We start from the raw sequence: 24,528 nt of genomic DNA, 5'->3' as shown, positions 1-24,528 counted from the left end.
TTTGCTTCAGCTCCCTATACCATACAGCTACCAACTCCTGAAGGTAACAGAACATGGCTGCTGTCAGAAAAACAGTTGTCTACTGGGACAACACAAAATATTCCTGCTCAGAATGTGCTGACAGCAACCCTGGCCATTCTGAGTTGAGAACAGCTTATTCCAGCATCAGAAGGTTCCATCTTAGATTTTTTCCTTTCCTTTCCTTTCACAATCTCTGCTTCTGACAGAGACAGGCAAGCTGGGAAATTGTCCTCAGTCCTACTGACGGGTCAAACACTGCTAAGTACATTTGTATGTTACATTTCCCAGAACTTTGGCAACTACTTGTCCTGTGTGCCAGGGACCACAGAAGGACAGGGAGGCAAAGTATCACAGAGTTGAAAGGGACATTCAAGGTCTTCTAGTCCAACCTCCTGCTCAGAGCAGGAATCCTCATATTATCTCAGACAACTGACTTTGCTTTGCTTGCTCTATTCTAATGTAGCCGAAATAGCAAGACACAGAACAAGGAAAGAACCTGAAAGGACGAATCATCGAAAGTCCTTGGTCTTTTCTGTTCAAGCTGACCTGTTAAACTGTAATCTAGAGGGTAAGCAGCTATGTCCTTTTATAAACACACCAATCTCAAGTTTATGGTAATTCTGCCCCATTTCTAAGTATGTGGACAATTCTTTTGGGCATTTCAAGATTTATTTCTGAACTGGATCCCAATGTTCCCTGTGCAACATTTTTGAAATCTTATTTCAACAGAATTTAGAAGGACTAAATTAGATGGGAAAGGACAGCAAATACACCAAATACAGATTCTCTGATCTTGGAAATTGCAAGCAAAGTTATTGCAATAAAAGAGAAAGGGAAAAACAGTGGGCAAAGAATTAAAATACCATCCTGGAATAGTGGCAGGCTTTAGATACCTAGGTTTTTGAAATGCAGAAGAGATTCAAGCACAATGGCTGTGGATCGATCAACAGCTATGAAGTACAACAACTGAATCAAATCACCACCCAAACAGTAATCTTGCTTTAAAGATCAGACACTGAAATACAAAAATTACACAACCACCCAGTGGTGAAATCTAAAATTTGTTACTACCAGTTCTGTGGGCGTGGCTTGGTGGTGGTGGTGGGTAATGTGACTGGGTGGGCGTGGCCTTTTTTTTTTTTTCCTTTTAAAACCATTTTTTCTACAACCTCTTCCGCGAAAGGCTTTCAAAAGGCTCTGACGATCCCAGCTGAGTTGCCTGATTGGCAGAGGCCTTTTTTCTTTTAAATGCCTCTGACGATCAGGCAACTCAGCTTGGATCATCAGAGGCATTTAAAAGAAAAAAAGCCTCTGCCAATCAGGGAACTCAGCTGGAATCCTCAGAGACTTTTAAAAGCATTTTTTCTACAACCTCTTCAGAGGTTGTAGAAAAAATGCTTTTAAAAGCCTTTGAGGATCCCAGCTGAGTCACGCGATCATCTGAGGCTTTTTTTTTTACTTTTAAAAGCATTTTTTTGGCCAAAGAGGTTGTAGAAAAAATGCTTTTAAAAGTTTAAAAAAAAAGCCTCTGATGATTGTGCGGCTCAGCTGGGCATGGGGGGAGGGGGGTCAGGGATTTTTGCTACCGGTTCTCCGAACCACCGCCTCCATCGCTACGGGATCGGGTGATCCGGTCCGAACCGGGAGCATTTCACCCCTGCAACCACCTTATTTCTCTGGTGAGCTTCCATAAGAAATGTTGTTTGTTCTAAGGAAGAGAAGAATAAACTACAGGAATGTTTATTTTGACCTAGTAAAGCAGTTTTTCTATATATAATATAGCTTTCATTCCAATGGAAGAACAAGAAAATGCAAACGAAGACAGGGACTCTCCAGCGAGGTGCACAGTATGTCAAGCAATTATGAGAAGTGACCCAACACCGAAAGAGGATCATTCTGAAGTGGTTTGACCTCAAAACCTGAAATGGACAGACCCATTTTAAGGTTGGACCCATTCTAAAAGACTTCTAATAGTCTGTTCTGAGATTGGAAAGGCCCCTTTCAAGGTTAGAACAGAACATTCTGGAATGTTCTTTTTTTTTTTGTTCATGGGAGAAGCTGAATTGAGGGAGGAACAATAGTGCAGTTCATTTTCTTGGGTGAAATATCTGTCTAAGCAGAGGACAGATGGAAATGCTTCATAACCAAAGGCAAGTTTTCTGAGGAGTCCCTTCAGCACAAAGTACACACACCCTGTCTATCCAAAATGGTTGCCATAGTTCTGGCTCACCACTCTCACAAGAGAAGACTTTGACAAGTTTCATTTCCTTTAAAGGTCTGTTGCAATGGCACTTACCAATATTTGGGTGTTTTAATAACCGGCAGATTCGAGCTTCCCGCTCTAGTTTCTGATGATCTGGAAAAAGAAAAAGAAAAGAGAAAAATGTATTAATGACTTCTGCTTTCTGCCTATGTTCAGAGTTAAAACAAAAATCAGACTCCAACTGCCAATAACAAACAGCAGCAGATGCATGACAGTTTCTCCCAGAACCTGCAAACATCCTAAAAAAGGCAATCTTTCTATAGTAAATACTTTACATGCGAAATATTCCAAAAAGCAAATGATTTATATGATCTTTTTGATTTAAATATGCTCCAGTTTTAGTTTCTTTTTCAATCTTCAGAGAATATTTTCTGCTTGCTGACCAGCTTGAATTCTTTTAATTCTAGAAGAGAGATTTAAATCCAAGGTAGAAAAGAAACAGAGTGGGTGAATGGGGTGGCGTCTCTTCTAAGGTTTCTCCCCTGGGTTTATTAATTTGCTGGGATTTGAAAATGCTAAGGGAAAAAATCAAACAGCTGGGATTTAGCTTTGTAAAGGGATGAGTGTCATCGGTAGGCAGGTTAGTGAACACTTGCCTCATTCCCACCATCTACCTTGGCCCAGTGCTAAAATACTCCCCATTTCATGCCCTCTGTGTGGCAAATGATGGACAGATTCCAGAACCTGCCACTGAAGGCAAAACTCTGCTCTTGTGAGATCCACAGTCCAAGTTCTTCTCCAGTATAGTTATTATGCCTTCACAACCCAATGTCAAAATTCAACTTTTGGTAAAGGTTTCACTTCCGTTTTAGAATTAGTATATATGCTGGGCATTTTGTTCTGTAGTCACTGATCTATATGTTATACTTTCCACTCCAAAAGCAAATGACCTACCTACAAAAATAGTCCAACTCAGCTATGGAAGCAGCTATTGCCTTCTACAGCAGTTAATCCTGTTCTTGCTATTATGTAATAAGAAAAACCATAGCTTACTTTTGATTCAAATTTAGCTTTATGCCAACTCACCGTTTTCAGTTTTATGCAGAATCTGCAGTATCCAGATGAAAATAAATAAATAAATAAATGAAAATAAATAAGAGCCTATCATGACAACATGCATAAAGCCTTTTTTAAAGCCTGGTTTTTAAAATGTGCTCTCAATAATCCCTTTGGCAACTCTTCGGGAGCAGGAGAGCCTGAGATTTTCGTTAATAGTCGAGCTAGCACTGGAATCTAGATGCATCTTGTTGAAGATACATATAGAAAAATTATGGTCAACCCCAAATCAATCCAGTTACTGGTTTTTAATATGAGGCCTGAAACAGGCTTTGGAAAACTCTGATCAGCCTGAGAAAACAACACAGGAGGAGTCTAACATCTTTTCTGCCTTCGTGAGATTGAGCTCACCTCATCAGCTACATAGAGTGGCTGGACAGATGAAGTGTTTAAACGGGGAATGAGGAAAGGGAACACAGGTTGGTTATGCAGATGCAGGTTACACGTGACACACAGTACTAGTAACTTCAGCAATTAACAAGTATAGTGGATTAAAAACTCATTGTCAGGGTTCCAAGTGACACCCCCCAACGAAAGAAGACTCCGAGGCTAGAAATTCCTCAAAGTTCCATTTTATTAGAGATGTCATATTGGCACATTTGGGAAAATCCAAATCTGAAAGCTTCCAGGTTTTCCCCACCCAAAGGAAAGTCCAAGTCCCTTCCTCCTGCACCACTTGTCCATCACATGGTCCAATCAATGCACTGTCCCAACTGGAGATGCCTCCCAGTCACGCCACTCCAGGTGCAGGCCCAGATGTCCTTGACTCTGAGAAAGGAAAGAGCCTTGGTGGTGCAGCGGACTAAGTGCTGTTATGTAGCACTTAGCTGCCAGCTGCCTGCAATTAGTGTGAGTTCAAATCTCACCAGGTTCAAGGCTGACTCAGCCTTCCATCCTTCCAAGGTAGGTAAATTGAGGACCCGGATTGTGGGGGCAATAAGCTGACTTTGTAGAAACACCGCTTATGGGGGGTCAAAAGCCCTAATAAGCAGGTATATACAAAAAGAATGAAGGCTATTGCTATAAGTGCATTGTAAGCCACCCTAAGTCTTCGGAGAAAGGTGGCATATAAATTGAACTAATAAATAAATAAATAAATATTTTGGCTAAATATCTCCACCATTCTATCCTATCCCCTCCTCCCAGTTTCCCACAGCACTAAGTGTGGCAGCCCTGAAGATCCAAAGAAAAAGATGGACTCCAGGGCTGACACTCATTGTGTTACCTGAGACCTTTTGAGTTGCCTGAAAACTTTACGTCTATGGCTTCAGCAATGCTCTGCTTGATGGCACAGTTAAAGTCACATTTTTCTAAAACAGAGACTTTGAAGTCAGCCACAGAGTGGCCAGGGAGGTTAAAATGCTCTGCAAATACAGATTTTAGAAGATTCATTAGGAAGAAGTTAAAGAATTTTGGTATGTTACCAGGTTTTCAGATTGCAGGTAGTCCTCGACTTGTGACCACAATTGAGCCCCAAAATTCCACTGTTAAGCAAGACACTTGTTAAGTAAGTTTTGCCCCCTTTTATAATCTTTATTACCACAGTTGTTAAATGAATCAGTGTGGTTAAGTTAGTAACATGGTTGTTAACTAAATCTGGCTTCCCCATTGACTTGGTTTGCCAGAAGTTCGCAAATGGTGGTCATGTGACCCCATGACACTGCAACCATCATAAATACATCCCAGTTGCCAGGACTCCAAATTTTGATCACATGACCTTAGGGACGCTGCAACTGTTGTAAGTGTAAAAATGGTCATAAGTCACTTTTTTTCCAGTGCTGTTGTTACTTCAAATAATCACTAAATGAATGCTTGTAAATCAAGGACTATCTGTAATAACCAGAAGACAAAGATGTTAACAAAAAATATGAAATTATAAATTCAAATAAACTGATGTAAGAAACTGATTTTAAGATTGAGAAAAAGGTAAAGTACCTGGGTATTATTATGACAAATATAAATTGTCCTCTATTTGAAAATAATCTTGTTAAGACATAGAATGAAATTAAGAAGGACATGATAAAGTGGGAAAATTAAAAATGACACTTTGGGGAAAATGATTTGCCAAGAATGATGCTTCCGTTTCACATAATACCCGTTTTGACATCTGTTTACCGTTTAAACAATGGCAAAAAGATACATCTAAATTCATATAGAAAGGAGGGGAAATCGTAAGTCAAATATGAAGTGTTATAAGATATAAAAGAAAGAGGAGGATTGGATTTAACATATTTGAAATTACATTTTGCTGCTTGTTTGATATAGATGAAATAATGGATATTTGCTGAGAAACAAGAAACTTTTGGTTTCTTGGTCACAGCCTGAGGTTTAGATGGCATGGATATTTATGGATATTTATGGTACAATAAAGTTAATTTGGATTTTAAAAATCATTTTATTAGACATGCCATATTGAGAATATGGAATAGATATAAACCCACACACAAAACACCAGTATAGATCTCAGCTCAAGAAGCATATTATAGAAGAGAAACAGCAGACAAGGACAAATGGTTGACGTATCAGAAATTATTGGAAAGCCATCAAGGGGAATTTAAAACTAAATCAAGAGAGCAATTAATAGCAGAAGAATATAATTGTCAATGGTTTTCCCATTTACATTTATCAGAAAGATTAAAATGAACCAAAAGATTTATGGTGCGGAGCAAAGTAAGACAGAATTTAAAGTACAAGTGTGCACTGATGATGAACATGTAATTACTAAAATGTATAAAGTGATGTAGATGAAAATGTATCATAGAGAGCCTATTTGGCCTAGTGGTTAAGGTACAGGCCTAGAAACCAGAAGACTGTGAGTTTTAGTCTGAGTGAGTTTGGGTCAGTCAGTCCCTCTCTCTCTCAGCCCAACTCACTTCACAGGGTTGTTGTGAGGAAAATAGGAAGAGAAAGGCATATTAGGTACATTAGCATTTTGAATTTTTATCAAAATAATAAAGGTGGGAAATAAATAAATAAGTAAACCTTTGCTGAAATTTGAAACAGGATGAACAAGTTAAAGAATGTGGGCTAAGAAGTTTGGCTATAATATATAGATGGACCAATGGGAAAATATGTGATTAAAAGGGTTGAAATTTACACTGTGTTATATTCTTAAAGATGTTTTTTTAATGATGTATTTGTTGTATTTGTTGGTTTATAATGCCAGAAAAATTATCTAGAATGTATGAATGGAAATGCAAACAACATGAAGGGATATTTTATCATGCTTGGTGGACTTGTAAAAAAGCTTTTTAAAAAGTATTCAAATACTTTGATACAGAGGATTTTAAAAATTAATATTCAACTGAAGTCATAACTTTTCCTTTTACGACTAATGGATAATCAGTTAGAAAAAACATGGAAGATTATTTCAATATATGATTACTGCAGCAAGATTATTATATGCACAGAGTTTTGGCAGACAAACTATGGAAGAATGATTGGCAAAATTGCTGAGATGGCTAAATTAACTTCCCTCAGTGGAGAAATGATACCATCTACATTTATTGGTGACTGGATATTTTGTGTAAAAATAAAAACGAAATCCCATGTGATTTATGGCCTTGATTATTAGATAGGGTAGATTATAGAAAGAAATTATGATGTAACTTTAGAGAGTGGAGTTAAAATATTGTTGTACTTATAACTGCTGTGAAGAATATTGAAGCCATTTCTTTAGATCTTTTTTGTTTTCTATTCTGCCTCAATTTGTTTTCTGTTCTTGTACTTTTTGCTCTTTGCTTTCTTTTTCTTTCTTATGTTATATTAGTTTTTATTAGTTGTTATCTTCCTGTTTAAAAATGTGTGCATATATGCATGTGTGCGTATGGGTGTGGGGCATTACTGGCAGAGGATGGAACAGAGAGCATGTGAAGTGCCTCTGATTTTTACTGTGTACTTGTTGGGGCCTGTGCTGGTGCTGTTTGTATAAAACAGCACAAGAAGAGCCGAGGTGGCGCAGTGGAGTGCAGTACTGCAGCTACTTCAGCTGACTGCTAGTTCAGCAGATCAGCGGATCAAATCTCACCAGCTCAAGGTTGACTCCATCCTTCCGAGGTGGATAAAATGAGGACCCTGATTTTGGGGGCAATATGCTATTTAGTATACTGTCTTTGGTGTAAGCCGCCCAGAGTCCTCAGAGAGTAGGCGGCATAGAAATATGAATAATAAAATAAAATAAATAAATAAAATAAAATAAAATGTAGGGGCAAAGTAGGCATCTGAATTGGTTGAAAACTGCCTTGAGTATTAGGACCTGGGTACTTGGCTTGCAACAGATGTTAAAAAGGCATCACTTCTGAATGTGATGGGACAAACGATGACAGAAAATTTTAAAAGATGAATGTTTTACTGACCTACAAAAAGGTCTGACAAAATGGGAAGAGATAAGCAAAGTGCTGTACCTCACTCTCTTTAACAAAACAGGTATTCCTTTGTTCTCAAAGGGAAAGTATACTCAGTTCTGAAAAACCTTTCACAGGGAAAAGCTTGCATCCTTTCTCCAGTTAGATATACAGTACAAATACTTATCAGGATAATCCCAATGACTCCCAAAGCTATAATCTACTTCTCACTGAGAAGATAAGCTTGTATTTGGACTACATTACTTCTGAAGACCAGACAGCAGATGATGTGAAAAACCTCAGCCTCTCACCCTGCCCTGCCCTGCATCTGATAGAAAGCTGCTTTTGCTGTGCCTGATAACATTAGTCTGAACTGCTTTAAGGCAACATTTAATTCCAAGCACTTTGTATTATCTCCAGCCATTTCAATCCTGTTTCAGACCTGGATTTTGATACCAGCAACTATGGTTTCCTTCTGGACACACTCTGAGAGTGGAGTCTCACACTGGAGACCTCTCTAGAAGGTGTGGCCTACAGACTTCTGATTAGCTTTCTTAATGTGTTCCAAGCCCATGAGAATCTAAAATTGCATTTCTCTTCTTTTCCAAAGGCATTAGGGGACAATATCCAGAATTTTGGTGTGAAATGTCATAATACCCATTTCCATCTTTTGCATTGCTGCTCAGAGTATGACTGGTTAGGTGGGCTGTCACAGAAATCTGTAATAATTCCTTAGTTTCTAAATGGAATTGCAAAACCAACAGTCTAAATTAAAGCTTACTTTGTTAGAATCAGAGATATTAACATGTAAATGATAAAAGAGATATTTAAGTGACGCTTCCAGTTTTCCTCAAGCTAAGCTCACTAATACTTAAAACAAACACTGGATTTATTAAAAATCAAAATAATAGCAGATTATAATGTACAATACAACCAGTAGATAATTTTTTTTGTTCTGTTTGTCCCAAGGTTTCTAGGGATATAAACTAGAACTCAGACCCTCTTCAAACATGTCACTATCCATTATATCTTCATAGGGCTGGAAGGGACCTTGGAGGTCTTCTAATCCACTACTGGGCCCCAGCCTGTTCAAAACCGGGCCACGCAAGCAATGAGCAAGTGCATCCACTCCACTCCCGTGAGTGGTAGGCCCTCGTTCTTGTCCATGAAGCTCCACTCACGCAAGCGGAGGGGGCTGGAGTGGAGGGCACTTGTGCTCACATGCGAAGCTCCATTCATGTGAACGGAGCTTTGTGTGCAAGCACTCACACGAGTGGAATTTCACACATGAGCACAAGTGCCCTCTGCTTGTGCATGAAGCTCCATTCAAATGAGCGGAGGGTGCACTCACCTGCCACTCGCACCACCATGCTGTGTGTGCATGCATGTACCTGCCTGGCTGCCAAGATAGAAAGGTTGGGGACTGCTGTTCTAATCCAATCCCCTGCCCATGGCAGAAGAGAGTGTATCATCCTCGACAAATAGTTGTCTGATCTTTTTAATGAAATGTGAATTTCAACTGGGTTGATACGTGTATTCCTCCCATTTCCTAACAAGCATTACCTAGCAATAATAATGCTTAATATTATAAATGTTTTCCTGTTTATACATTTAATAGTAGTATTAGGTTTCCACCAAGAATGCATTTGCCAGATATTTATTGATTAGCCTAAACTGAGTTTTTGGATTTATTAGGAAATGTCCTGGAGGACAGGTAAGTGAGATTTATAATGAACAAATACTAGGGTGCACACATCAGCAAAAATCCTCTGTCAGGGTCATAAGAGCCACAAGAGCTGACTATTGTGGATTATAGCTGCTGAACATGCATCTTCCTACTTTATCTCTCTTAGCAGACTCCAGTTTCACAGCTTCAGAAGGCCTAGTAACATCTTCTATTTTTCAGAGATGCGTTAGTCTAATATGTTAGATTAGATTGCTCATGTTGCTTCCATATATGCAGCGAATATATTTAGTTGGGGCATTCCCCTTTCAGAAGGTTTGTCATGTATATTTTAACACAAACTTTGTGGACTTTCAAGAGTTTTTGAACTGTTTTTGAACAGTGAATTTTTTGATGTTCATATTTTTGAAATTTGCCCAGAGTCATTTAAAAATGATTTATACATTGCTAAAATTTAAGCAAACAAAGAAATACTGCTCCTCCAATTAGTATACCCTCTTGCAATTTAAAACAGGCAAAGCAACGGAAATAATGGATTGTGCATGAGCCAGTCAACTGAAGCTTAATAATCCTTTTAAAGGCTGTGGGTAGGTGGATTTGAGCCAGGAAAAGAGGAGATGAGTCCACTGGAGGCAGCCAGAAGTAGAACCAATTCAAAAGAGCAGATCTGCTGTTGATAAGTGGGGGTTAGGGTTAAGGTTAGGGTGGCTGCTACCTCTCCAGTAGAAGAGTTCAACTCTCTTCTATTGACATCCCCATCTCCAACACTATCCAGGACCAAGAGATGTGGACACATCTCATGTCCCTTCACCATCTGTGGTTCTTTCTAGTTTGAGCCTAGTACCAAATGTTATCTTTTAAATCCTGCATACTGAGAATCAAAATAGCCCAAAGAAGTGTTGACCTCTGACATTCCCAGATTGCCAGCAAAAGTTACCCTTCAGGCCTTTTCACTCCATTTCAGGGAGATTCATCTACACTCTTTGATGTGTGTGTACTTTTGTGCGTGTTAGGAAGCTTTATCTGCCCGTATCGATGCTGTTGTAGTTGTTCTTAGCTGAAAATATTTATATCAAGGACAGTATACAAAATATTTAAAAATGTACACATTTTTAATATGATTGCTTATATTTGTGGGATGGTATCTTATTTGGCAGAAAATGCTTGTGATTTGGGCACAAAATGCCATTTTAAAAATCTGTGAGGATATTAGTTCATCCTAACTTTTTTTTTCCTCCAGAGGAAAATGTCTTATTTCTTTCTCAGTCCTGCTTTCTTTGTACGGGCCAGGGTACTAGTAAGCAGAGGTATCAGCAGATAAACGGCTGATGGAATCAATTATGAATCTCCCAAACTACATTTTTATAACAATAGAAATGGTTTACACAATGCCGTTTCTAAAGTTGCTACGACTCAGGTAGAAATCTCTCCCATTTCTGTATGAATGGACTGTAAATGTATTGCAGACCTGCTGAACCTCTGATGGTCCAACTCACTACAGTTAGTGGCATTTTGGGCAAGTGCTGCTCCCCTTATTGACAGTTCAGCTATAATTGTGGTGGGGCATCTAAACCGGCAGTTAGAGAAGTGGAATCTTGAACTTGGTCTGAAATGCCATCGTAACATAATAGGTAGAGCAAATACCTCTGGCACAAATGACAAAACATCTATCATTCCAATGTTCTGGTTTTGAACCCTTGTATACTGTTTTCTTAAAGGGAACAATTTTTAAAATCATTATTACAACTGAATAGCATACTCCATGGATCTAATAATATCAAAATATTTCTTGGAAGAAGGCATGTATAACCTCACAAACATTCAGCCTCTAGACATTTTGTTGGCTCAATAAATCTGTTCGCCTTTTATAGTAATTATCTCCCACATGCCATTAAAAAAAAATCCCAGCTCAAGCACTGAACCTAAAACAGGCACTTGGATGAATATTTTGCTCTTTGCATATTTTGCTTTCAGTGCAGTAGTATATTTCCTTAAGGCAGAGCAAGAACTGAATTTGATGGGGGAGAATGGGAATTTTGGAAGGGTGGGGGGAGATTGCTGGTTGTCTAAATGGTAAAACATTATACATTGTAATAAACTTAGACTGGGTTGTCATGGGCTAGGGGAAAAAACAGTGAGGCTACAGTTCAGAAGTAGGCAAGAAGCAGTGGGTGGGAGAAAGTGCCAATGGGGCCTTCTTGATCACTGAGATCAGACAGAAAGGGATTTATAAAGATACTGATCAATTCTCTTTCTAAAGCAGCAGCACCAAAAAATAAAAATAAAGGAAACAGAAAATAGGGGAAGAGAGGGGAGGGGAGGAGAAGAGGTGAGGAGGGGAGGGGAGGAGGGGAGGGGGAGAGGAGAGGAGAGGAGAGGAGAGGAGGAGAAGAGGAGAGGAAATTAGAGGAGAGATTCAGAAGCCTGCAAGCACAGGAAAATCATCCTGGGTGAGGTTACTTTGGTCACAATGCATTAACAATGGCAAGCAGAGTATTAACACCAAGTATATCTGTCTATTTTTTTAGCACAAGAGACTGTTCTTTCTTCAGCATAATTTACAGCACCACTATTAAAGCTGTTGCCCTGATTTATGGATTGCACAAGCTACTATTTCTTTTTAAGTTCTTTGTTTCCACTCAGACAGAATTCCTTTATCTTTGCCCAGAAGAAACATCTTCCAGGAGAGAAACTGTTTTACATAGTACTACAACACAAATGTTTTAACTTTTGCCTCGCTCTTTCTGTCCTACAATAATAATATGGTGAAGGGAAGGCAATGGAGCTGCAGCATAAAACATCATTTCATAAACACATAAGTTCTCCAAGATGAAATTCAGCCTTCAACATTTAGGCCCTAGTCTTATTTGCTGGTAACTCTACAAAAGAAGAATAAAGAAAACCTCAAAATGGAGGCACTCCTTGCTCAGCCTTGCTAGGCTTGGAAGCTAAGACTTAGCAGGTCTGTTTAGTACCAGCAAGGAATTTCAACTTGGTAAACTAGATTGAGAAGCCAAAACATAACCTAGGAGAAGGCAATGGTACACCATTTCCAAGTTCCTGCCAAGAAAACCTTTCCAGGGCAGTTGGAGTCATCAAGAGTCAAGCTCACTTCAAGGCCAATCTAGCTTTAGTTCAGAAAATAGCAGTCAAGCTGTAAAGCATCCTTAGCTGCTGAATCACAAGAAAAGAAAAAAATTAAAAATTAACTGGGTTAGTATTGCCTTCAGTTCTGGGCACTGCACATGAATCCATAGAAACAACCACAAGCCTAGAAAAGAACAACAAAAATAATCAGGAAAGTAGAAATTAAGTTCTGTGAAAAGCACCAAATGTTCTCAGAGCTGGTCCCAGATAATTGCAGAACCCTCTTGCTTTTCAGGTGGCTTGTTGTGGATCCTGATGATGATTTGGACTGAGGAAAAAGGAGATCTTGAAAAGTAAGTCTTCAGCTGAGACTCAAGGCTACTTAACCTGCTTGTTGCAATATTTTCAGGATCAGACTCAATAAAGATAATAGAAGTTATAGGTTTAAATATAATTCTCTTTAATCATAATAGGCATTCTATATTCGCTGAATATTCAAGATAGAAGCAAGGAAAATGGGGAGGATGGCTCCTTTTATATACAAGGGGCGGAGCCAGGAATGGGAGTGGTAAAATATGAATACATTAAAGCTCAAGTAATAAGTTAACCCCTGATGTTCCATATATACATTATTTACACATTAGAGAATAAGGCATTTACATCTGACAAATCCCCCTCTAAATGCCGGTTCGTTATACAACACCAGTTACATTCAGATTCAGGACAATATAATACATATAATTTAGAAGTTAAATATTTGTGTTGTTTAGAAGGTAAGGGTTTTGTTAATATGTCAGCTAATTGTTCAGAAGTATCACAATGTATTGCTTTGATGAATCCGTCTTGAGATAGTTGTCTCACGTGCTTAAATTTTATATCAATATGCCTGGACCTTTGTCCAATTGCATCGGATCTAGAAATTTCAATGGCCGCTTTATTATCTTCATGCATAATAAATGGTAAAGTAGGTTTCTTCCAAACATCTGTGATCAAATCATTGAACCATACAAGGTTATTTGCAGCTTTAGACAAGCAAACATATTCTGCTTCTGTGGTAGAGGTGGCTACCAGTTCTTGTTTACCAGTATACCAGTAAACTGGACAATCGTTCAATAGAAAAACATAACCAGAGGTACTCTTTCTGCATGATGTATCACCAGCCCAATCTGCATCAGCATAACAAGTAATTTTTGGTTCTTTGTCATTATTGGGTTCCAATATTAAACAAAAATCTAATGTACTTTTCAGATATCTTAAAATTCTTTTGACAGCTTCCCAATGATACAAGGTTGGTTTGCTAACATATCTTGACAATAAATTGAGAGGTAATGCAATATCTGGCCTAGTCCAATTAGATATATAAAGGAGTGAACCTATAACTGATCTGTAAAATGTGTTGTCTTTAAACTCAGGGGAAGATTCATCATTGTTTCTAAGAAAATCAGTTTGCATAGGTGTGTCACATGTTTTGGCATTATTTAAGTTACATTTGTTTAGGAGTTCAATGATTTTATCTTTTTGAGTAAGTTTGAATCCCCTTTTTGTTTTGTTAATTTGTACACCAAGGTATTTATTCACTCTACCTAGTGATTTCAATGAGAAGTGTTCGTTTAACTTATTTACAAAGATTTCCCTGCTCTCTTTATGCTTTCCAATATATAAAATATCATCCACATAAATTAATACAAATTCAATATGATCATTACTCTTTTTTACAAAGAAACAGTTATCAGCAGTGGTGGCGTTGAAATCCATGGTCTTTAGTACTTTTACCAAACAATCGTACCATCTTTTGCCAGATTGCTTCAATCCGTACAGACTCTTATTTAGTAACCAAATTTCGTTCTTATTAGTGTATTGACTGTGTGGTGCTCTTACATATATTTCCTTATCTAATTTTGCATGTAAGTATGCAGTCTGTATGTCATATTGAAACACGTCTAGATTGAGTGCAGATGCTACTACAAGAGCTGTTTTGACACTCTCTGTTCTCACTGTGGGTGAATATGTGTCAGTATAGTCTTCTGGATATTTTTGTGCATAACCTTGTGCAACTAGTCTGGCCTTGTATAAGGTATTACCTCCTTCTAAATTCTTAATTTTATAAATCCACCTGGTACCTATAATTGTTTTATCCTTAGGTGCGATCGCAGGTGTGAATACATTTAATCCTTGTAAACTTTTCATTTCTTTTTCCATAGCTAGTTCCCATTTTTCTCTTTCTTCACGGGGAAGTTTCAATACTTCCTCATATGTATTAGGTGTTATTTGTTCTCCATCCATATGCATAATATAATCTTTGTATTTATTTGGTATTTGGTTTCTATTATTTCTAATATTTCTTTCAGGTTTGCTATGGTTGTCATGCAAATATCTGGCTTCCTTTTTTGTTAATGTGTCTGTCTTTATTTTATGCTGACTATTTGTCCAAGTTTTGGTTTTGTTCTTACTTTTGTTAATATTTTGATTTTCTGTTGTTCCTTCCTCGCAAGATATATTATCTTTGCTTTTATTAGGAAAAATTTCATTAAGGTGCAACTTAGACCAATTGGCCTGCTCATGAAACACAGCTGTTCTGGATACTATAAATTTGTTGTTATTATCGATGAATCTGTACCCTTTGGTTCCAGTTTCGTATCCCATGAATCTTAATCTCCTGGATACGTTTTCTCCCTTTCTCCTCAATTGTTTAGGTATGTGCACGTCTGCAGTAACTCCAAATATGTGCATGTGTGCTAATTTAGGTTTTCTATTGTACATCACCTCATATGGTGTCTTATTCACAATACTGGACCATGTTCTATTTTGAGTGTAATTTGAATAATGTAAGGCTTCTGACCAAAATTGTTTGCCTAAACCAGCATCCTCTAATGTGCATCTAATCATGGTTTGTAGTGTGGAGTTCTTTCTCTCTGCAATCCCATTTTGAAAGGCAGAAAATGGATTGGACGTGAAATGTAGCATCCCTCTATCCTTTAACCATTGGGAGAATTCTTTAGACATGAATTCACATCCCCTATCTGTCATAATTTGTTTTATTCTGATATTATGTTGTGTTTCTATGCGTTTGTAGAATTCCTTAAATTTCTGAAAGGTTTCATCTTTGTGCTTTAATGTGTAAACAAAACCATAGCGACTGTAATCATCCACTATTGTTAGGAAGTAACGTTTTCTATAGGTAATTGATGGAGTTAATGGACCAACTAAGTCCATATGTACCAAATCAAAAATATTGTTAGTTGATCTGTTAGATTTTTTTGGTCTAGGACTGGTTTTTAGTTTGGTGGATTTACATACTGAGCATTCTAAATAATTTTCACAATTTTTTATTTTTACACCTTCTGCGTGTTCAGTCATTTTTTGTACTACAGGAAAGCTTGCATGTCCTAACTTCCTATGTAAGATATGAGCACACTCATCATGAATTGGTTTACCTATTTTTGGTTTCTTCTCATTGTGTGTATTTTTGTTATCATGAGTTATTTTACATTCATCATTGTCACTGTTACTGACATTTTCATCATCTGCTTCAATACAATCTTCTATATTTGAATCAATGTTATGTAACCATCTTTCTTTGGTTATCAGATAGGGTAGACCCCCTTTTATCATCACAGTGCCTACATTTGTTTTGTTCTTTTCTATAGTTGCTTTCCCCTTTGAGAAAACTATATTGATGTCAGATTCTCTGCTTAGTTTTATAGCACTTAGTATGTTGTGAGGTATTTCTGGGATTAATAATACCCCCTCTATTTTCCCTAAACCAGGCAAGGTCACATTTCCTCTGCCTAATACTTGAACCTTTTCTTGATTAGCTACCTTTATCACAAACTTATCTTCTGTAAATGAAGATAATATACTTTTTTTATTAGTGGTGTGATTTGTTGCACCAGAATCAATAAGCCAATTATTGTTCTCATCTTGTTGTGTTTTGGTGCTGTCTTGTTTATTTAGCCCATTTAGTGACCCAGATTTTCTCTCTTTTGAATTTTCTCTACCCCCTCTACTTTCTCTGTAGTTTGGTGGACTTCTATATTTGTGTCTATCTGTGGAAGATTGTCTGTAATTGTATTTGCTCCTATATTCTGGCCTATGTCTCTCCCTTGGGACTTTGGGACAGTCTCTTCTACTGTGTTCCCTGGATCCACAATTGTGGCATCTAAAGGCTTCATTATATTTATCTTGAAAGACTACTTTCCTAAAAGATTTGTGTTCTGTTTGGTTACTGGAACGATTTTTTCTTGAATTGTCTTCTGCTATCAATTTGTTAGATAGACTTTCTATTGATAAATATCCCAAATTAATGGTATCTAAGTGTGACATAAAGCTATCCCATGATGGATCAAGTGAATTGATAATAACACTTTTCATAGTTTGATCTGAAATCACTTCCCCCCTCAATTGCAGCTCAGCTCTTATTTTGTTTAGATTTATCAAATGTTCACTTATAGAAACCCCTGGTTTCACTCTAGAAGAAAAGAAATCCTTAGACATTCTTGTGGTTGTGGCTACGCTATCGCTGTGAAATAGATTAAACATGCATTGAATTATTTCTGATACAGTTAGGTTTGGTTTGATGCTATGATACATTGCAGGAGACACGCTAGAAATTATTATGAAAAATGCTCTATGATGTAAACAGTCTATTTTTAAAGTCCAAGGTCTTCTTGGAGGACTAGTTATAAAGAATAGTAAATTTTCTTTCATAAAAATAACCTGAAGCTGTTGGTACCACTCTTGTAAATTAATGCCATCAACTCTAAGTTTTGGGAAGTCACTGGGTAAGTTCCCCACATTATTTTGTCCATTACTTACAACCTGAGGCAGTCCGTGGTCTCTCAAGTGCAGGAAATTACAGAACGGCATTGGGATGCTTGTAACGAGTCTGCGCGGTTCTCTGGCCAGTTCAAGTCTTTCGGGGCCGTTTACGTAGTTTTGCACATGCGCGTTGCTCATTTCTTCTTTGGCGCCGTTGTGGAAGGTTCTCTCCATTTCAGCTCTCTCGATCCGCTCCTCTTCAGATGAGTCGGTCTCTGGCTCGGTTTTTGGGGCTTTGGTGATGGCGGCGGTTCTTCTCTTTCTCTTGTGTGTGCTGGCACTCGATTCTGTCTGCGGTGTAGGACGGAATCGGCATGGCTCTCTGGGCTCGGGTGTCGTCGTTTTCGAAGTCAGGATGGGAGCGTGCAGGTCTTGAGTTGTCGGTTTGATTGCTTGCTTCTTCGTTGATGTCTTAGAAATTTTCAATCTTGGCCCAAAAGCAGCAAAAAGTGTTTTCATTGCTGACTCTACTTGAGACTTTGTTAAATCGTCTTCACTTTCTGATTTTGGTTCATCTGAAGAGTTTGAGACTTCTTTTTCACTTTCTTCGTCTGATAGCGTTTTTCGCGCCAGAAATTTTGAACTGAGCGTTTTGATTGGCTCTGCTTCACTCTCTTTTGAAGTTCGTTGAAACCAAGATGGCTGCCGTTCAAAATTTCGCGCGGGGTCACATCTTTTCTTTTTTACAACTATTTTCTCAGTAGTCATTTCACTCACAGTTTTTTGATCTTTGGGTTTTTCTTTAATGATGTTTTTCTCTCTCGCTGCTCCGCTGTTCCTCAGCATCTCCTGGAGGTCCGCGATGAGGCTTTCATCATTCTTTTGGCTTTTTAGTATTTTTAATATTTCTGACCTGAGTTCGTTATTTTCTATCTCGATTTCTTCCTGGTCGTTATTTTCACTCATCAGTTCTTCTTCTTCAGTGGTGTATTCTTCGGATTCTCTCGAAATCGCATTAGTGGATTCGTTGATCATCTCTTGATCAGTTTCTATTTCTTTGCTGTAGGCCCTGGTGTTGGGCCTATCTTTCTTGGACATTTTTAATTACTTATTGAGTCAATTAACCATCCTCTGCTACCAGCTTGTTGCAATATTTTCAGGATCAGACTCAATAAAGATAATAGAAGTTATAGGTTTAAATATAATTCTCTTTAATCATAATAGGCATTCTATATTCGCTGAATATTCAAGATAGAAGCAAGGAAAATGGGGAGGATGGCTCCTTTTATATACAAGGGGCGGAGCCAGGAATGGGAGTGGTAAAATATGAATACATTAAAGCTCAAGTAATAAGTTAACCCCTGATGTTCCATATATACATTATTTACACATTAGAGAATAAGGCATTTACATCTGACACTCCTAGCCTAGAACCTCAACCCTACACCTTGATATGGGGAGAAGTAATGTTTGCCTCTGGTTAAGAGCCAGAAAACCTCAACAGAAAATTGGTGTGGGCAAAATGTATTGAATTTAGCAATAGCACTTAGACTTATATACCGTTTCATAGTGCTTCACAGCCCTCTCTAAGCGGTTTATAGAGTCAGCTATTGCCCCGAACAATCTGGGTCCTCATTCTACCAACCTTGGAAGAATGGAAGGCTGAGTCGACCTTGAGCCTGGTGAGATTTGATCTGCCAAACTGCAGGCAGCTGGCAGTCTGCAGAAGTAGCCACAGTACTGCATTCTAACCACTGCGCAACCATGGCTCTTTGAAGAATTTTGAGTGTGAAACATTCCAATCCAAGCACAAAATGGGTCTGGTTTGATTGCAAGCAGTCCTCGACTTACAACCATTCATTTAGTGACCATTCAAAGTTACAATGGCATTGAAAAAAATAAGACTTATGATCAGTTTTCACACTGTTGCAGCATCACGTGTTCTAAATTTGGGCACTTGGCAACCGGAATGTATTTATGACAGTTGTAGTGTCCCAGGGTGGACATGATCGTCTTTTGTGACCTTCTGACAAGCACAGTCAATGAGGAAAACCAGATCTGGTCAACAATTACAGTGATTCTCTTAACAACTGTGGCAGAAAAACTCGTAAAAGAGGACAAAACTGACAAGTATCTTAGCAATGGAAATTTTGGGCTCAATTGTGGTTATAAGTCAAGGACTACCTGTGTTTTGGAAGAGATTTGAACTGTTTCAAGTTTCACACACTTCCAGAATACTTACTGTATTTCCTTGAGGTGGGTGTTTTACCTTTCTTCCATATCTAATTTGAAATACCTCACACATCCCTGGTTTATAAAAGGATCCAAACCTTGTAAGGTTTCAGCAATTTCTCCCATAAGATCTCTGGCAAGATTACTAAAATCTCACCTGATTCCATGCTACTTCAGCAGGTGCTTAGGCTATCATATGAGATAGCACCATGGACCCTTGGGCCAGAAAGGGTTGCTGACCTCTGTCTTAAACAATGGACAACTTCTATAAAAGCTTCACCAGAAAATCAGAGATGGTCCATGGGCCACTCTACATTAAACTATAGCAACAGCAATGGTTATGGTTTGGTTTCCTTATGAGAAAATCAATCTATGTTGAAATCTGAGCTCAGCTACATGCTATTGAAGAAAAGCACATTTTGTTGTTGCTTTTTATTGTAGTCTTCTTACAAAACCTAAATTGAGTTTTTGTACAAAATCCATCGCCCCCCCCCCCTCCCGATTTTCCCTCTGGAGAGTAAAAAGCTTAAAAGGGGGCTGCAGTGAAGGAACTGGGCCTCAGGGAGAAGTAAACACCAATCCTGCTAAGTGTTCAGAAAAACATTTCTAGGGCTACCATTTATCCAGAAACCTAATTTCACAGTTCCATATTTCCAGAATAACACAAAATTCTGAGCTTGGAGAAGCTGCACTGGATCAACAGAAGGCAGGGTAGACCGATTCCAAACTAAGAATCCAGTCTCAAAGGAAATTTGGAGGTCCTTTGAGCAACCCTGCTAAAACCAGGGTGGATAAAAATCAATGATTTTTTAAAAAAAATCAAAAAAATCAGATTTTTTTTATTTAAATCGGATTTTTTTTATTTATATCGAATTTATTTTAATAAAAAACTTTTGGAGTAAAAATCTATCATAAGATAGTTTTCTATTTAAGATACATAAATAATTTAGTTTATTCAGCATGAAATGGAGCTTAGTTATGTAGCATGAGGCTGTATATTCTGCAACACTGGGACTATCGGTGAGTCAACAGTGGGTCAAAGGAGTAGCAGAGATGACAGTTGCTCTTTAAAAATTATGATTTAAATCGAGTTGATTTAAATCAAGCCTTTTTACTAGTGATTTAAATCATGATTTAAATTGTGATTTAAATCAACTCGATTTAAATCAAATCCACCCTGGCTAAAACCCATACTCAAAAAAGATGCCCAACATTTAATTAAGAAATTCCCCCAATTCATGCTAATAATCTTCTTATGACAGATATAAAAAGGTCACCTAATCCTTTTACAATTCACCTTTTGGGCTTCAGAAAATTGAGGAATTTTACAAAGTAAGAGTTGAATAATGGGTTACAATTATAACCCTCTTTTTAGTGGAAGATTTTCATACCCGGGAAGGAGGTCCAATATTCAGGTCTTCCAACTGCAAAAATCCAGTTCTCGGTAGCCTATGGGAAGTCAGTTTCTATGGGCAATAATTCAAGAAAGCAAACAGCTGAGTAGCCACAACAGAAATGGAAAAGATAGGAGCTTTCACATGCTTAAACGTGCTGTCCAGCCACACGGCCAAGATGGACAGCTGACAGCAAGATGGACATAGCCTAGGGCAAATATGACATAATCAGTGAAGTGCCAAAGGAGATGTCGCTCAAGATCCATTGCTCCTGAAAAGGTTACCCCCCATCTGAGGCATAAGAGGTAGAAGATATAGGGCAGTCATGATACTATGTGAGGAGCTTGTGGCAAGGAATGATGACCTCTCTGTTCCCAGAACTCTGCCTCATCCGACTGTGCACATACACAGAGTGAGCTGGCCTCCAACCAAGGAGGAAAACACTCTGGTCACAAGGTAATGGAACTATTTCTGGATGGGGGAAAGAATTCCATGCTCTTCCGTCTCCAGAGCAACAAAACAGGCAGACAAGCACAAAACAGAAAACTAAGCTTGCTCCAGTTGCGTGGGTCTCCTCTCAGGTCTCTACGGCATTAGCCACTCGTAACAATAAAAGGTCAGGTAAAAATGGATTTGGGATCCCCCACCGTTGACTCACTTGGAATGCAGACAGATCATCAGCTGAAATGCTTATTCCAGAAATTCTTGTGACCATCAGAGTACCCTGTAATTAAAGACTCTGAAACATATTCAGGCAATGTGCTTCCAAGTTTCCTCCCCATGCAAGCCGCTGAAATGCCCAAGCATGTACAACATAACCCATGACACAGATACTCTGTTTTGAAAATGGCTCAGGAAAAGATACCAATATGGAAAGGTAAGACTATAAAGCAGGAGCTTGCAAGTCAAAGTAAAAAAACCAAAATTCTGAAAGGCAGAAAACAATAATGTCCCAAAACATTTGGGGAAGATGATTTTGAAAATAAATTTTGCAATTATTTCAACCAGCTTTTAAGTAGTTACTTAATCAAACCTCAAAATTAGTCCAAATCAAGAATGATTGCCTATTAATTAATGTGGTAGTTAATGCTCCTTAAGAAAAAAAATCTCAGCTGTGTTTTAACAATCCACTTCACTGTTGACCCCAATGTGTAAAAACATATTTTTGTCTTATAGAAACAGAAAAATTCCTAGTAGAGCACCCACCACCATTTATATCAGCCAAATACAATTTATGAAGTTTGCTTGCTTTATTACAGAGTTAAGATGAACTAAGATGAACCACAGAATTCAGGAATGCTCTTTGAAAATGGCAACAGAAACCTGGGCATAAACTGTTTCAACTCCTACCCTCAAAACGAGCTATAGAGCACTGCACACCAGAACAACTAGACACAAGGACAGTTTTTCCCTGAACACCATCACTCTGCTAAACAAATAATTCCCTCAACACTGTCAAACTAGTTACTAAGTCTGCACTACTATTAATCTTCTCATCGTTCCTATCACCCATCTCCTCCCACTTATGACTGTATGACTAACCTTGTTGCTGGTATGCTTAAGATTTATATTGACTGTTTCCTAATATGATTTGATTGCTTATTTGTTCCCTATGACTATCATTAAGTGTTGTACCTTATGATTCTTGACGAATGTATCTTTTCTTTTATGTACACTGAGAGCCTATGCACCAAGACAAATTCCTTGTGTGTCCAATCACACTTGGCCAATAAAGAATTCTATTCTATTCTATTCTATTCTATTCTATTCTATTCTATTCTATTCTATTCTATTTCTATTCTATTCTTCATAGCTGAAAACTCACTGAGGCTACATCTGATAATGCTGAATCAAAAATTAGTACTAAGAAATGGAAATAACTCCTTCTCTGATCTCCCCCCCTTTACGTCTCTATCTCCAAGTGCATTTTATTCAACATTGTTGCTGGTATAGCATGTCTCAATAATGCTCTTCAAGCTCAAACATGTCTCTGAACACTAAATTAAATTTATATAGAGTTTTTATTGGAAATATAGATAGCATAGAAGGTTTGCCAAGGTGATAGGAATCCATAGCTTCCATCCTGTCTACAAAAATCACACTGATTTTTCTTAGCACGTTAAAAAAGGAGAGGAAGGAAAGGAACCCTTGGGCAGAATATGTTCAAACAGACAAACAAAGCAACAGATATCTGCAAACTCTAGCAAACCTCAGAACTGTCAGTTGGGCATGTTTATGTAACATACAGTGATATGATGAAAAAAGTCAGTGTGCCTAATCAGCTATCTTATGGAGCACAAATACAGCTGAAGGAAAGGACAGGAAAAAACTATCCTATTTCACCAAGGATTAGCTATGTGAAACCAAAAGTCATACTAAAAGAGTTAAAATGAAAAATGCTCAAGCACAGGAACTTGAAAGAATGGAAGATATTTTGGGGGGGTCAAATTCATTACTGGAAACTTTGTTCTGTAAACACCAATCCCCACATTGTAACATACACATAGAGGGAACCCATTTGGTTTTTCTTTGATGGACTTTAGGATGCTCACCAGTTTTAATCTCATCTCATCATGAATTGACATACTAGAAAGATTTAAAGAGATCACAAACATCTTTCTGTCTCATTTCTCAAATCTACCTTGTTAGTTATGCATATACTTTAGGTAACTATCATCACATTAAAGGAATGCATCTGATATGCCTTCCAATTTGTAAATTAAGTTTGCTTACTTTTTCATTAAAAAGCAAATTATTTTTATAAAATTGATGTTAAAAATTCCAATTTTAGCATGGGAACAGAAGTGACCTCTGGGGAATTCCAAAGACCATTGGCCAGAAAACCACACACTACCTCCCAAGATCAGCTCTTCAGGGGGATCTAAAAGACACTGTAAAAACTGTCTCTAAATCCCAGTCAGGCAAGCCTAACCCAAACACAGGTTGGTTTCAGAGAGAAATCCAGAAGAACAAACATGTTCTCTGTCCAAATCCTGATGGCCTCTAACCAAAGCAATGAGGGATTTCTTGATTCCTAAAGTCAGCATGAATTGGATCTACATACTCATTTCATTCAAAAAAAAAAAAAAACCCTAGAGTTGAGAAACTACTACTTACTTGAAAACCTTGCTTCAAAATGGAATAAGACTACTTAAAATACTTCCATCAGATGTGGCTTCAAAATGATTTCTTAAAGTATATGAGTGACTTTGACCCCAAATGTCTTACAAATCGAATAATTAATCAGTCCAACTGCCCACCCTGTGAGCCATGATTACAAAATCTCTTGTTACTTAGAACAGCTCTGTTAGCTGGCATTGATGCCAAACAACTATCTTTTCTTTCTGCCATTACCACTGCAGAATCAATGCTGAGCTCAATCACAGCATGGACTGCTATTCTAATCTTCTCATTGCTGGGGTATTTGGTGACAAACATTCAATGCTAGTAACTCATCAGACTATCATGGAGTTAATCTTGCTCTAACACCGGACAGAGAACATTGAGTTAATTTCTCCGAAGCTGCCTCTTCTAGTTCACAGGCTTAGGTTTATGGATAATAATATTCTAATGGTTCATTGAGACATCTGACATGGTTTTAAATTGATTTGTTAATGTTCTATGAGTCTCAGCATAGTTGAAATATTGGATGGAAATATTTGAAATGCAAAACTGAACACAAAAGTTAAA

At 37.9% G+C, this 24,528-nt stretch overlaps 1 protein-coding gene across 15 annotated transcripts in view; it reads right to left on the bottom strand.

The window, feature by feature from the left end:
• CAMK2G (calcium/calmodulin dependent protein kinase II gamma) overlaps positions 1-24,528 on the bottom strand; it is a 219,639-nt gene that overhangs the window by 114,932 nt on the left and 80,179 nt on the right. For 14 of the 15 annotated variants that reach the window (XM_070945159.1, XM_070945160.1, XM_070945161.1 and 11 more), the window contains exon 3: positions 2,318-2,377. In XM_070945159.1, the coding sequence (XP_070801260.1) occupies positions 2,318-2,377 (60 nt within the window). Of the gene's footprint in view, positions 1-2,313; positions 2,378-24,528 lie in introns of those variants that run through there. The other variant, XR_011600484.1, reaches the window with a different exon arrangement.

The sequence above is a fragment of the Pituophis catenifer genome, unplaced genomic scaffold, assembly GCF_029215685.1.
Source record: "Pituophis catenifer annectens isolate HBS135680 unplaced genomic scaffold, rPitCat1.0.hap2 SCAF_6, whole genome shotgun sequence".
Taxonomy (NCBI): domain Eukaryota; kingdom Metazoa; phylum Chordata; class Lepidosauria; order Squamata; family Colubridae; genus Pituophis; species Pituophis catenifer.
This window is presented reverse-complemented; position numbering and strand designations above follow the sequence as displayed.